This window comes from Thermobia domestica, chromosome 9 (genome assembly GCF_964235325.1).
Source record: "Thermobia domestica chromosome 9, izTheDome1.hap1.1, whole genome shotgun sequence".
NCBI lineage: Eukaryota > Metazoa > Arthropoda > Insecta > Zygentoma > Lepismatidae > Thermobia > Thermobia domestica.
The window spans coordinates 35,923,886-35,938,295 of record NC_137462.1 but is presented as its reverse complement, the minus strand read 5'-3'; the positions used below and the strand labels follow the sequence as shown (position 1 = coordinate 35,938,295).

At 35.9% G+C, this 14,410-nt stretch overlaps 1 protein-coding gene across 2 annotated transcripts in view; it reads right to left on the bottom strand.

The window, feature by feature from the left end:
- Positions 1-14,410, bottom strand: part of LOC145694563 (ATP-binding cassette sub-family C member 5-like) — a 219,923-nt gene that overhangs the window by 52,310 nt on the left and 153,203 nt on the right. For both annotated transcript variants that reach the window (XM_081770896.1, XM_081770895.1), the window contains exons 12-14: positions 12,835-12,958; positions 8,479-8,699; positions 4,932-5,056 (exon numbers count right to left, since the gene is read on the bottom strand). In XM_081770896.1, coding sequence (XP_081627022.1) covers positions 4,932-5,056; positions 8,479-8,699; positions 12,835-12,958 — 470 coding nt within the window. The remainder of the gene's footprint in view (positions 1-4,931; positions 5,057-8,478; positions 8,700-12,834; positions 12,959-14,410) is intronic.

Here is a 14,410-nt window from a genome sequence, read left to right as displayed (position 1 = left end):
GCATAAGCATATATGACAAAGACTACTATGAAGGGTGATAGTAGTCTTGACTATTGAGTTAGTAGATGAAAACGGGACAGTGGGAGATGAAACGGAAAGTTTCCGTAAGTCTGCATTTTGAACATTTACAAATATATGGAACTTTTCCGTCAGTCTGCGACAATGGATTAAGAATTTTAAGAATAAACAACCACACAAAATGAGATAGGATATCACTTTTTACTGAATTAAATCTTCAGCAAAAATCTTTTAGATAAATTACACTGGTCAACAAATTTTCACTTTTTATTTTTTACAGAAACGAAAGTAGCCAATCTTTATAGATTTCGAGGCGCTGAACATGAATATCACACTTAAAATTAGCTGGTAGGTCAGGGTTGCCAGTAAATGTGAAATTTACCTAAAAATTCATGTTTTTCACATTTATTTTGTTAGGTTTTACTCAGGAACGTATAATTACGTCCCTATTTATCGTTGCGGAATGTGTTATACCTCTTTCTATTCGTCGATGACCGTACTTTCTGAAAATTTAACAATCATTCCGGTAACCGGTACCGTTAGGAAATTATATACCCATATATTCGAAAATATCCCTTTTCTTAGAGGAAAATCCGATTTTTTTCATTTTTTTACGGGCAACCCTGCAATAGTAAAATTATAATTTATATTTGAAAAGTAACCTGTCAATATTGGGAATGTTTTCTGCAAATGTCGTCATGATTGAAGCGAGCCGAACTGTGAATAAAAATATTATCCCTTCTACCGAAATGCCGAAATTTTCCCTACCTTTACAACATGTATATTAAAAATGTAATATTGACTTCCGTATGCCGAACAGAACTATAGGACAATACATTCAGACAATGTAACTATTATTTCGGTAGTCTGTACTGGGGAGGGGGGGATTTTATGTACTGAAATATTGCACGAAAAATTCCCTTTCTGCAAAATTCCGACTTTTTTCTGCCTACAACTGGCAATCCTGCAATAAATAACTGCACTAGCAATCCTCGGATAAATATAATCATAAAATATACGTTGACACCAACAATTTATATTCTATTCAAATCCACACAAAAAAAATGTTTTTCCCATGGGATGGCCGTATTGTCAAGACATTTCGAAGGGGTAAATGTCACACGTACTTAGGGAACAAATGAATTGCGTTGCTGTTATAATAGCAATATACAAAGAAGTGTAACAACGGTTTTGATGCTGTCGTTAAGCAAGTTGTACTTGTTGGATCTGGCAACAATGCGTAAAGCTCACTCATGTGCCCACGATCCAATCACCTGATCATTCGACAGGCTGAAACTTTTTGGCTTCGTGCGTGTGTGTCCGCGCTCTTTTTTACTGTACTGTAATGTGTCTTGGTTGAGAGGTGGTTGGTGGTGAATGTATATACAGTAAAGTATTTGAATTAAACTGTGAGTGTTTGTGTTATTTGAACGAGTGTCGGTTTTCATGAAAATGCCCCGCACCTGCAAGAACAATCCTAATAACTTTTGTTACATTTGTGCAGACGCTATTTGTGATAATAGAAGGCGACCACTTACTGATGCAGTAAGGAAAGCATATTCATTGTATTTCGGTTGAGGAGTGGGAGACCAAGACAAATCTTGGGCTCCACACGTGTGTTGTACGTCGTGTTCTTCCGTACTAAATGCTTGGATGCATGGGAAAAACGTCTCCATGAAGTTTGGCGTGCCTGCTATTTGGCGTGAACCCACAAACCATGTGTCTGATTGCTATTTTTGTATGACACCGCCCTTGAAGAAAGGAATCAATACCAAAAGGAAGAGAAATATCGAATACCCTGACATCCCATCTGTAATTCGCCCTGTGCCTCATGGACAAGGGCTGCCAGTTCCTGTTCCCCCAAACGTAACAACAACAAGCAGTGATAGCGAGAATGCTGATCCTACACATCCAGCCGAAGAAGTGCATCCATCCACCAGTGTTGTTGATCCTTCATTTACGCCATCTTCATCCAGCGAAACACACAAAATCACACAACGTGAACTCAGTGATCTGATTGGGGATTTAGACCTCCCGAAGTGTAAAGCTGAAGTGTTAGCCTCACGACTGCACCAGTGGAACCTTCTAGCTGAAACAGTGCGAGTGTCAGTTTTTCGGGATCGTCAGAAAGAACTTGAGAATCATTTCAGTACTGAAGGTGACATTACATTCTGCAGTGATGTTGAAGGTTTGTTTCATGACCTACATATTTCATACAAACCGGACGAGTGGAGACTATTCATAGATGGTTCCAAAACAAGCCTGAAGGGTGTACTGTTACATAATAATAACGAAAGACCGTCCATCCCTGTCGCATATGCTGTTTTAGCGAAAGAAACGTACACTACGTTGAAATCTGTTCTACGCGTCATTAGTTACAATCAGCATGAATGGCTAGTATGTGGAAATTTCAAAGTAATTTCGATTTTGTTGGGTTTGCAAGGAGGTTATACTAAGTATTGTTGTTATATATGTGAGTGGGACAGTCGCGCAAGAGATAAACACTATACACAAAAGGAGTGGCCTTTAAGAACGCTCTGATTCCTGGCTCAAAAAATATTGTCAATGAACCTCTAGTGAACCCTCAGAAAATTGTTCTCCCACCACTGCATATTAAGTTGGGACTTATGACAGCGTTTGTAAAGGCAGTGAACACGAATGAAGCAGCATTCGGATATTTGTGCATGAAGTTTCCACGATTAAGTACAGAGAAGATCAAACAGGGAATTTTCATTGGTCCACAGATACGCCAGCTCCTAAATGACCCTGACTTTGAGGCCACTCTAACCCCTGATCAGCTGCTTGCGTGGCGTTGTTTCTGTAATTTGACCACATTGTTCTTGGGAAACAAGAGAGCCGACAATTACAGGGACCTTGTGGATTAATTAATTCATGCTTATCAAAACATTGGCTGCAACATGACACTGAAAATGCACTTTCTTCACTCACACCTTGATGTCTTCCCAGAGAACTGTGGTGCTTTCGGTGATAAACACGGCGAGAGATTTCACAGGGATATTTCTCTCATGGAACATCGATACACGGGTCGGTGAACAGCTGCAATGTTGGCTGACTTCTGCTGGACGCTACAAAGGGATGCTCCAGACACAACCTACAAGAGGAAGGCAAAGAAACGGCGCATTCATTCAAGGTGAGTGCATTCATTTATCCTAGGCAATAAATTTATGTACAATTTACTTCTGTGCAGCAATAACGAAGGTCCGAGGACACTTTTTTTTTTTTTGCCAAAAATGTAGTAGACAGGGGAAATTTGCGGTATTCCAGTTCAAAGGATAATATTCATTCTCAGTTCCGTCTTCTTGATGGCACATAATGTTACCAGTCTTAGAATAACTTTTCAAGCATTCTTTCCAGTTATTTATTGCAGGATTGCCAGCTGTAAGCAGAAAAAAGTCGGAATTTTGCAGGAAAGGAATTTTTCGTGCAATATTTCAGTACATAAAATCCCCCCCTCCCCAGTACAGACTACCGAAATAATAGTTACATTGTCTGAATGTATTGTCCTATAGTTCTGTTCGGCATACGGAAGTCAATATTACATTTTTAATATACATGTTGTAAAGGTAGGGAAAATTTCGGCATTTCGGTAGAAGGGATAATATTTTTTTTTCACAGTTCGGCTCGCTTCGATCATGACGACATTTTCAGAAAACATTCCCAATATTGACAGGTTACCTTTCAAATATAAATTATAATTTTACTATTGCAGGGTTGCCCGTAAAAAAATGAAAAAAATCGGATTTTCCTCTAAGAAAAGGGATATTTTCGAATATATGGGTATATAATTTCCCAACGGTACCGGTTACCGGAATGATTGTTAAATTTTCAGAAAGTACGGTCATCGACGAATAGAAAGAGGTATAACACATTCCGCAATGATAAATAGGGACATAATTATACGTTCCTGAGTAAAACCTAACAAAATAAATGTGAAAAACATGATTTTTTTAGGTAAATTCCACATTTACTGGCAACCCTGACCTACCAGCTAATTTTAAGTGTGATATTCATGTTCAGCGCCTCGAAATCTATAAAGATTGGCTACTTTCGTTTCTGTAAAATATCCACTGTAGACCAGTGTTATTTATCAGAAATTAGCTACTGCTCTTCGTGAAAATATGTTAAGGAGACAAAATACATCTCGAAATGATACTTCAACTTCGTAAGTAATTCGTAGGTTCCATCTATTACATAATATACGTTTATTTATTTATTTATTTATGGACTCGACATATGCATAATTAGCACTGTATTTTACATAAGCCTTCAGAGCTCCTACTTATTTGGCGCATATGAGTTTCCTGACTTTTCCAGGTTTTTCAGGTCACGACCTACAAATTTTCAAGTTTATATATAATGTAAAAAATAAAAGCAATTATATTTTTCCCGAGCGGCATGTTCCTCATCTGTTACGTATATATACAGTGTATGTGTAGGCAGAGAAGCTTAGCAAAACTAATTTATTTTATAAAAGATACCCTACCAAATAACCGGGTAAGTCAAAAAGAGAAATGAGTTTCGTAAAGAAAAATCCATACTTAAATTTCCCTGACTTTAAAAGTATTTTTCAGTTTTTCATGAAACTTCTTGATTTTTCCAGGACCTTTTACGAGTAAGCTGAATTCCCTTACTGTTCCAGGTCTTCCATCTTTTCCAGGTCGCTGGAAACTCTTGTCTTTTAATACAAATCAGAGTGTATATGAGCATACAACACACAATATGCAATGAAACCTGTCAATGGCGATGAACATTCATTCTACCTTCATATGTAACTAACTTACAGAGCAGTGTTATATTTATGATTTTCCAGATAGTGGTGAAATTAAGATGACGCCCAACTTAGTACATTATTTTATGTTACACTAAAAAACTGAATTACAAGAAATAATTACCTTTCTGGATCGTACGGCAAGCCAAATAATATATTTTCTCTAATTGTGTCATGGAAAATCCAAGCCTGCTGAGGTACAATTGCCATGCTGCCAAATACTTTGAGTTTACCACTAATCAACTGCATCTGCAAAAAAAAAAATATATATATATATATATATATATATAAAATTAATTATACACATCAATTAATTCATTATTAATCATAATTAATTAATTATTTATATAATTAATTTCCTTTAAAATGTTCTAAGCTGAAAGAACTGGAAAAAAATATACAGCTTGCATGTTACGACTGACTTGTTTATTCTCAAAAGAAACAACTGACGGTTGCTTGTACTGTTAATCAGGGGTGCCCACAAGGGGGGAGCTATGACGCAAACTGCGTCATTGAAATATTTGGGGGGGAGTAAAAATCTATATAAATATGTTTGAGAGGGTGTAAAAATTAATCGAAAAGATTTTTTTTTCATGGAAGAACACCTACGGATAGGCAATTGAGGGGGGGGGGTGCGTCATGGTCATGAGAGGAGGTGGGTACCACTGTGTTAATGTTATACCAAGAGGTTTAGAAATAGAAATTAAATCACACAGGTAAAAATATAAAATGTTATGCTACTTTTAATAACTGTTATAATATATATATATAATCTGTTTTAAAGATATTTTAGTCTGTACAATTGAGTGGCAGAAGATTAGTAGTTAGTATTTGCGCGCTTCCAATAGGCAGGTCCAGGGCTTAAATCTCTAACTGTCCATCCTTACTAGTATTTTAAGTTTTCATCAGTTTCATTTAGCGAAGGGTGTGGTGATATCTCTGGCCAACTTCCTTCCATTCTTTTTCCTTCTTGTTAATATTTTGATGTAAAATACCCTTCTGACAGCATCTGGGTTTTCGTTAATACAATAAACAAAAATTACAACACAACTACACTAATACTACAAAGAGAAAGTTTGTGAGTTTGAGGGAATCTCAAACTATTTTACTAATTTGGGTAGCTCTTTCAGCATTAGAAGTCACGCTTCTCCTCCGAACGCTTATACGCTTTCCATCAGCTTGCACTTTGAATAATGTGTATTTATATCCTCTGTAAGTAGCACGGCTACATAGAACTAGACCTACTATTTCAAGTGAGATCTGAACCACTGTAATGCGTTTGATGCTCCCCCACCATAAATAACCCATGATCTTGCACAACGAAGGCACACGCGCAAGCCACTAAACCAACAATGAGGGCTCACATATTCTGACTTCTTGGAGACGGCCAATAGTGCAAAATATGGAGCAAGGTGCTGTGCGAAGAGTATCACTTTTTTTTTTTTTTTTTTTTTTTTTTTTTTTTTTTTTTTTTTTTTTAATACTGGCAACGCGTTAATAGCCGAAATCATATATGCAGTAGCACCAGTTGTGTCTCTAACGAGAAGTTCAGTAACTCGATAATCATTCATGATTTAAGTCATTATGCAACATATAAAAAAAGTTTCATATTAAAATGAGATTTGAACCACTATTAAAGGTTTCGGTTTAGGCTAAAGGAGACGGTGATTATGAGAAATGAATGAAATGGTGGAATGAAGGTTGGAGGAAACGAGAGAACCCCGAGAAAACCCACGTACACGGTGTTTGTCCACCACAAAGTTCACTTAGCGCGAGCTGGGATCGAACCAGGGACCCCATGCACCAGAGGTGAACGCTCTACTACTGAGCCACCGCGGCCCCTAAGGTTTCATTCGAGGCGATGTAATCGGAACATGTTTTGAGCCTGGTTTAACGCTCACCAAAACCAAGTAAGTGCTCGATATGAGTAAGTTCAAGTTCACTTCTGTGTTTCAGTTTATATTTAGAAGATGTATTATTTTCCTGAAGTCAAGACGCCTTTCTTGGAAGATCAGAATAAAAGGAGTGATCTAAAATGTTGCTAACCGAACCTTTAAAGTTACATATCTATATAAGTAAAAAGTGACTGTTTGTGACTTAATAACTCTTGAACCACTCGACCAATCTCAATCAAATTTTCAACATAGATGATGTTCGGGCCTGAGATGTATATCATTTCACTTTGACGGTGCAACTTGGGGGAGAGGGACATATATAAAAATGATTGAAACTGATAGATATTAGTGCCGAAACCATAGTTTTTGGAGTCGCTGAGATGAACAGTGACACTTCCGATGCCGTTTTTAAATCCAAATTCAACCTTCATTAGTACTCCTATGGAGGAATGGTGAGATGTAAAAATAATTGAAAATAACCGATATTAGTGACGAATTCATCGTTTCTGGGATCCCTAAGTTGATTGGTGACAGTTTTGGTGCCCTTTATGTCCAAAATATAGCGTATTCTCCCTGTGCGAAGAATGGGCATTCTGCTATGTAAATATATTTCCATTAGAAGAAATTTTACTTTCGTTGCACGGAGGAAGCATTTCATATTTTTTTCTTCTCACTGAAAATAAATGTTTCGTACACGGAATGCACAGAAACACATTAGAAGTTTAGAAATAAGGGATTGGCTCGTAATAAAGAGATCCAAGGATTGATTTCGACAGTTTTCATTCTGAATGGTTAGTTGGATTGGAGCGTAGTGCTCCTTTCAACACCAAAGCTATATGAGACGTGGACCTATAGCTTAATATAAGATTCGAATCACGTGAGATCACACCGGAAATCGAAAAATGAAAATGAAATCTTTAAGTTTTACGTTCCATAGTTATACTGTGTAGGCTAATGGAGACGGTGATGATGAGAAATGAATCAAATGGTGGAATGAAGACAGTAACATGAAACAGGAGAACCCCGATTACGAATTAGGATTAGGAATTAGATTTCTGGGCTCTCGGCATCTATGGCCATTTAGCCGTCATATATATATATATATATATATATATATAATGAGGGATGATGTCCCTCGGCGAACACACTATCCGATGAAAGGGAAGGAAGATAGGATTGGAGAAGGAAGGAAGTGGCTTGGGATTATTACGTTAGGTACCATCCCGGCATCAGCCTAGTGTAATTGAGGGAAACCCAGAAAAAACCTTACTCAAGATGGCTGGCCCGAAAAAGCTGTTAACTTTTTCGACCGTGTCTCCACCGGGAATCAAACCCGAGACCGCTCGCACCAAACGCGAGAGCATTAGCGACTACGACACAGGGAGAATCTCGAGAAAACCCACGCACATGGTATTTGTCCACCACGAAGCTCACTTGGTGCGAGCTGGGATCGAACCAAAGACCGCATACACCAGAGGTGAATGCTCTACCACTGAGCCACTGTGGCTTCTCATCGGAAATTGAACCCGAATCACCCGTTTTCAAGGCGCATACGCTAATTATAAAACCACGAGGAAGATTTCATTCTGAATAAGTTTTTCAGTTCTACCACGTGCTTCCCACATCCCTCTTCTTTAAATAATGCTATTGAAACGGCATCATCCCTGAAATTAAATTCATTTCTACGAACCAAAAAAAAAAAAAACTCTTTCCTATACTAAAAAAAATAATAAATAAAAACAACTGTAAACTAATATGTTATATTGAAGTACTTACATCACCCATAATTGAATAAAGAAGAGAGCTCTTTCCGCTACCAACAGTACCACAAATACCAAGAAGCTGACCTCTGGGTACAGTTAACGAAATGTTGTGTAAAATATCAACCATTTGTTCTTCATTCTGAAGCAGCTTTTCATGTTCAGCTTTCCCATTCACCTCCATCTTTTTTACATCTTTTGAGGTCTCCTTTTCTCTGCCAACTTTCTTCTTGTTAGCTGTAAGTAAAATAAAGTAACAAATATGAACAACACTGTTTAAGAACTTTAGGTGTTTATTGTGTTTATTATGTTTGCCCCATCCCGATAAGGCTAATTGCCGAAATATATTGCTCGTACAAATGATCACAATAAGACTTTTAAAATCTGTAAATCTCATTACTCAGACGTTGAAAACAACTGTTTCAAATATATTAAAATATTCTTACCTCATATATCTGCTTCAGCGAACTACTTATTATATAATCTCAACGTGCTCTAACGCTTCCTTCAATAACACTTAAAATCTTGTTACAGGAGACTTACTGTTAAAAATCTTTCTCCCCTAGGAATTATCCTATAGAAGACACTGAAACGTCATTATCCACACATCAATTAAACTTCCTCTTGAAAGTGTATGTGGAAACAAATTCATTTTACATTGAATTTGGTAATTAAAAATTACTCTTAAGTTATTACAGAATCAATTTAGAAATAGGTTGTGTGAATAAATACGAGAAGTGATCAGAAAGTAAGGTTACAAAGCCTACACAGTGAAACGTGTATATATTATTTCATACAATGAGGGCGCGGTGGCTCAGTGGTAGAGCGTTCCCCTCCGGTGCCTGGGGTCCCTGGTTCGATCCCAGCTCGCGCCGTGTGGACTTTGTGGTGGACAAACACCGTGCTCGTGGGTTTTCTCGGGGTTCTTCCGTTTCCTCCCACTTTCTTCATTCCAGCATTTCACTCATATCTCATCATCACCGTCTCCTTTAGCCTAACCGACATAACCGTGGGACGTTAAACTTAAAAGATTTCATTTTTTTTTCATTTCATTTTTATGCCGTTGTATATATATGAAAAGCTACTTTTCACTATATTTTACCATGTGCAATAATAACGATATTACAAAGTACAATGAAACCTGTCTTTAGCAGAATCGAACGGGATTCGCAAAAATTTCCGTTAAAGCAGGTTTCCGCTCAACAGAGATAGATTTCTACTTTAAAAAAAAAAATACGATTCAATTTCATGTCCTTCGATCATGGAAGGTAGTTTAGCAACCCATTCATTAAATATTTCACCATTTACATCATATGATCACCACAAAATTCGTAAGAAACGCTACAGAATACTATTTGTATTAACGAATACCAATATTTTCTTTTGCAGAAAACGTTGCTATGCTGTTAAAAACAATTGACAAGCGAGAACCGTACCAAACTAGATTTTAAGGAATTCGGTTTACCTTCAATTTTGACTAGGACGTAGCGGTCAGAAGTTAGGAAAAGTGTTCGTTGATGGACGTGATATTCAAACCGGATGTGGTAGAAACAAACTATTTCCGCTTTTTAACGTTGATCACAATAGAGCAAAAATGGTAATGGTGAGAAGTGGTTTCCCACAATTGATTAAGCGTCCCAAGGATACATTTTATCTCTTATCCTTAACTCTACTATAACTGGAAGTAACAGATATCCACAACAACTGGTTTCAATATTCATCTACGTAGAGCAAAAACGACGAGATAGCGTTTTAAGAACTGGTACCATTTTCCCTCTTAACTCTCTATCCAAAACAAGAAGTGGCAGGAATCAACCACTTCGGTTTTGATGTTGATCAGTATAAAGTAAAAATGGCAATTGATAGCGAGAGAATAACACGAATATATTCCATCTTTACTTCAATCTCTTTATTAAAAGTCTCAACCAGCCTTAATATTTTATTCTTATTAATTGGAAATTCTGTGCATTTTAACTTTCAGTTGTAAGAAAATATCAACGTATATTTGCTTTGGTCTTGGTATTTGTAATTTCATAAAACAGTCTGTGAATGTTTTCAATGTTGTAAATTGTCTAAAAAGATTTTATGTGAATGTAAGCATTTCGTAATTCCATGTTTTGTTAACACAAACACATTTCATCGGACAGCATGATGTAAGTTACGTAAATTCTGAAGTGTTGACATGATGCTCATTTTTGAGAATATTAGTTAACTAAGATTTCTTTAAAGAAATCTCATACGTAAGTAGTGATTTCAACCCAACTTTTACAAGCCACGTCCTGCAATATAAGCATCTTTGCATCCATAAATACTTCAGTCTATTTTGTCAAAGTCAGCTGAAGTGGACGACACGCAGCTCAAGTTAAATTTAGAGTCAAAGTCTGAGAGTTAAAGTCAGAGTCGATTCAGAGTTAAAGTCAAAGACAGCATGAGTGTCTTTAATAAACCGTACATAACAAATCTTAGTCACAGTCGGTAATCGAGGCTTACATGTAACACTTACAAAGTTACTTAAATAAACTGATAGTGTAAATTAGAGATTGCTGCACGTAGCAAAGTAAACTTCTAAATTTGACTCAACATCCCTAACACAAAAGCGAAAAGTGGGAGAAACCTATTACCACTTCCGGTTTCAATATTAATCGAGAAATATCACGCCATATAAACCAAACTCCTTCACGTGGTATACATATGACACTTCAACTTGTTTATGCTGCTGTTGCAAACGAAAAGAACTAAGAATAACATTGTATTTAATGAGTCAACTGCAACGAGATTTTTAAATCTTACAGATGAAAACGTTGAAATTACATAATAGTTCGCTGAACTGCATACACAAAGATACGAATATTTTATTCACTATATTCAACATGTATTCTATAGCATCTACAACTAAATAATTTCATTTTTTATATATAATTTTCAAAAATAAACAAGTACTGCGAACATAAAATAAAATATCTGAGTTATTAGTGAACGATATAAGATCACGTAGTTGATGGTCATTTTATAATAATCCTTGCGTTTAGGAACAAAATTGTTCATAGCAGTTATTGAGTATAATGAAATATGCTTGCTCTGAAATTGGAATTTAGTAGTTATTTCAATGATTAAATGGAAAAGTAATGAAAATTAGCAGTCCATGTTTGTCTATTCGTCACTTCCAGCTTCAGTAATATAGTCAGTGGTTGTCTTGTTTATTCAAAACGAAGATAATTCACTTCAAACATTAATTCAACTTTATTTTCTTTCTTGTTTTAACCTTTTAAATGCCAGGCATTGAAAAATTCTCGTTAAAAAGTTTTTATGGTTGAAACATCTTTCTGACCAGGATTTCGTAATTTTTAAACAATTTTTGAATTTTGGATACAAAACACACGATGTTTATTTCAAAGCTACACTGTGAAATAGCTAATCATATCTTGCTAGTGAGCAACATTGCCTATAATATCGTCAACTAAAATTAGGAATAGAAAGAAATCTAAGCACAAGGCTAGTACTCACCGCAAAGAACCAAAGTATTCTTCTAAGTAGCACTTCCGGCCTACTAGCCATGAATTCTTTGCGAAGAAGAATACTTTGGTTCCTTGCAGAATCCAATTTTTTAAAACATTTTTCCATTTTTTTACCACTTGAGCCTAGAAATAATTCGAAGAGGATTTAAAACATGGGGGAGAAATGTGGATAGAAAAAATGGGTAAAAAATGGTTAAAAGAATTTAAAATATGTGAAGCACAAGTCTTCCTGTCAGAAATGAAAGCAGTGCTGAAGATGGAACCAGGGTTTTCCGAAAGTGCTACTTAGAAGAATACTTTGATTCTTTGCAGTGAGTATTAGCCTTTTGCCTACATTTCTTTCTAAATATTATCACCGCTCGCAATACAGTGATATAATTAGGAATATTTCTCAGAAGGAGTAATTAACAGCAGTTTCGTTGAAATACCTTCCTACTGACCAAGAAATCACATATAAAACGATTTTTTTTCGAATCTCAGAACATAAATCTTCTGCAATACTGAATCTGACTGTCTCTGTTGAAGATTACAACTATCTATGTAAGTGATCAGGAAAAAATCACGTCTATAAATGCTGTCTGAAAGTAATAATGCCAATTACATGATCACTTACATTCGTCCGTATAACGCAATAAAAAGCGATGCTACTTATAAATAAAGGGCTTTAAGTGGTTGTACCATTTGCATATTATACCATTATCACTTCATACACACACAAATATGAAACTAAATACTATTTTAAACTTCAGAAAATACGTCGCATCAAGAAAACTAAGAAGTTCGAAATGTTCGGAGGAGAAAAGTAATAATGAGAGACTTATTCAAAATGCAATAATACTTATTATAAAACTACTTACTTTTGGTTTTCGCCTCTTCCCCAGCTGCTTCACAAGCAAAAGTTGCTTCTGTTATTGTTATAACGTCATTTCCTGCCCTATCAGGTTTCACTGGAGATTCATAATCCGGACGTTGGAGAAATTTCTAAAAATAGAGAGACAGTCCTGAAATATTCAGACTTAAATAATGTATTTTCTAACTTGACATAAAGAAACTTACTTAGTTAAACGTGAAGCCTACAATATTCATGTTTCTGTCGCATTATCATAATAAGCATACCACTTTAGACTTCAGCAAATAAGCTGATTAAAAAAAATAGTTGGTACAAAACTTTTATTGTAAACTACCTCGAGATTTACACAAAAGAATGCAATTTTATTATCTTAATTTTCTGTGCATACACTCTTAAATACACACTTAGTGAAACCTGACAGAAATAAATGTACGAATTATTTCGAAACTTTGAAGAAACTAAATAAGAAGAAACTGATAAAAACTTATTATAAAACCTCATAAACAGTAAGTTCTGGTTACCATATATCGATCACGCTAACCTCAGTATATCAAAGTGGATAAAAACCCATTAATGATACTAGAAAGAAGTCAGGTGTCTATTTAGTATGGTATCTTGAAGTATGCTGGATCTGATGCAGCCAAACTTAGACACAACAACACACTGAACAAAGCTATGTGATAACATGTAAAAAAAACACAATCACGTAACTGTTTCAACATAATAACTATGTCTTCATCAGACTTCCACGTCTCTTACATTAATTTTGGAGGAGTGGAAGTCTGAAGAAGACACAGCTATTGTGTTAAAACTGTTACGTGATTGTGTTTTTCATATATTACTAGATGAACCTGCGCTCTCTACACAGCGCATCATTCGCATATGAGCATCAATCTCTTTCTCATTATTCACATCTGTACGTTTCCCTTTACAGACCCAAGTGAAAGACGTAATGATTTAAATAACGCCAAGGGGTATCATAAAGAATAGACTTTTTTCGATTATTTTTTCTCAATATCTCGCACCGTTTGCAAGATTTGAGCCTACTTCCGGTTGGAGTTTCTAATTCATGTATGACCAGTGTTTTCCTTCTTCTTGCATGCAGTATGTAGTAAGAAAATACATTACATACACAATTAATTATAATGTCAGTTATATATGGTGTTCATTGGGCAAAACACTCCAAAAATAAAGGTTCATCTTAGACTGGAGAAATGGCTATCCTTCCTTTTCCATTATTATTTGGCTATGAAACAAACGTCTGAGACATATGCAACCCTTATATACAACAATGTGATGTTGGAATGTATAATGCATAGGATGTGATGCTTTTTTTAAATTTCAACACTTTCAATGTACCCGTAAAAATGTAATAAAGAAATAGTGGCCATGTTTTTTAAATATTCAATTAGAACTGGACAATCTACACGAAATTTGCAATCGATCAGTGAAAATGTCGTCTTTCTAGAGCCTGTAGTTTCCGAGATCTCATTGTCGAAAGGATTGACCACAAACATATAAACGTCCTCAACATATAGTTTAAAAAACTCCAGAGATGGCAGCACAATTCATTTGCATTTATT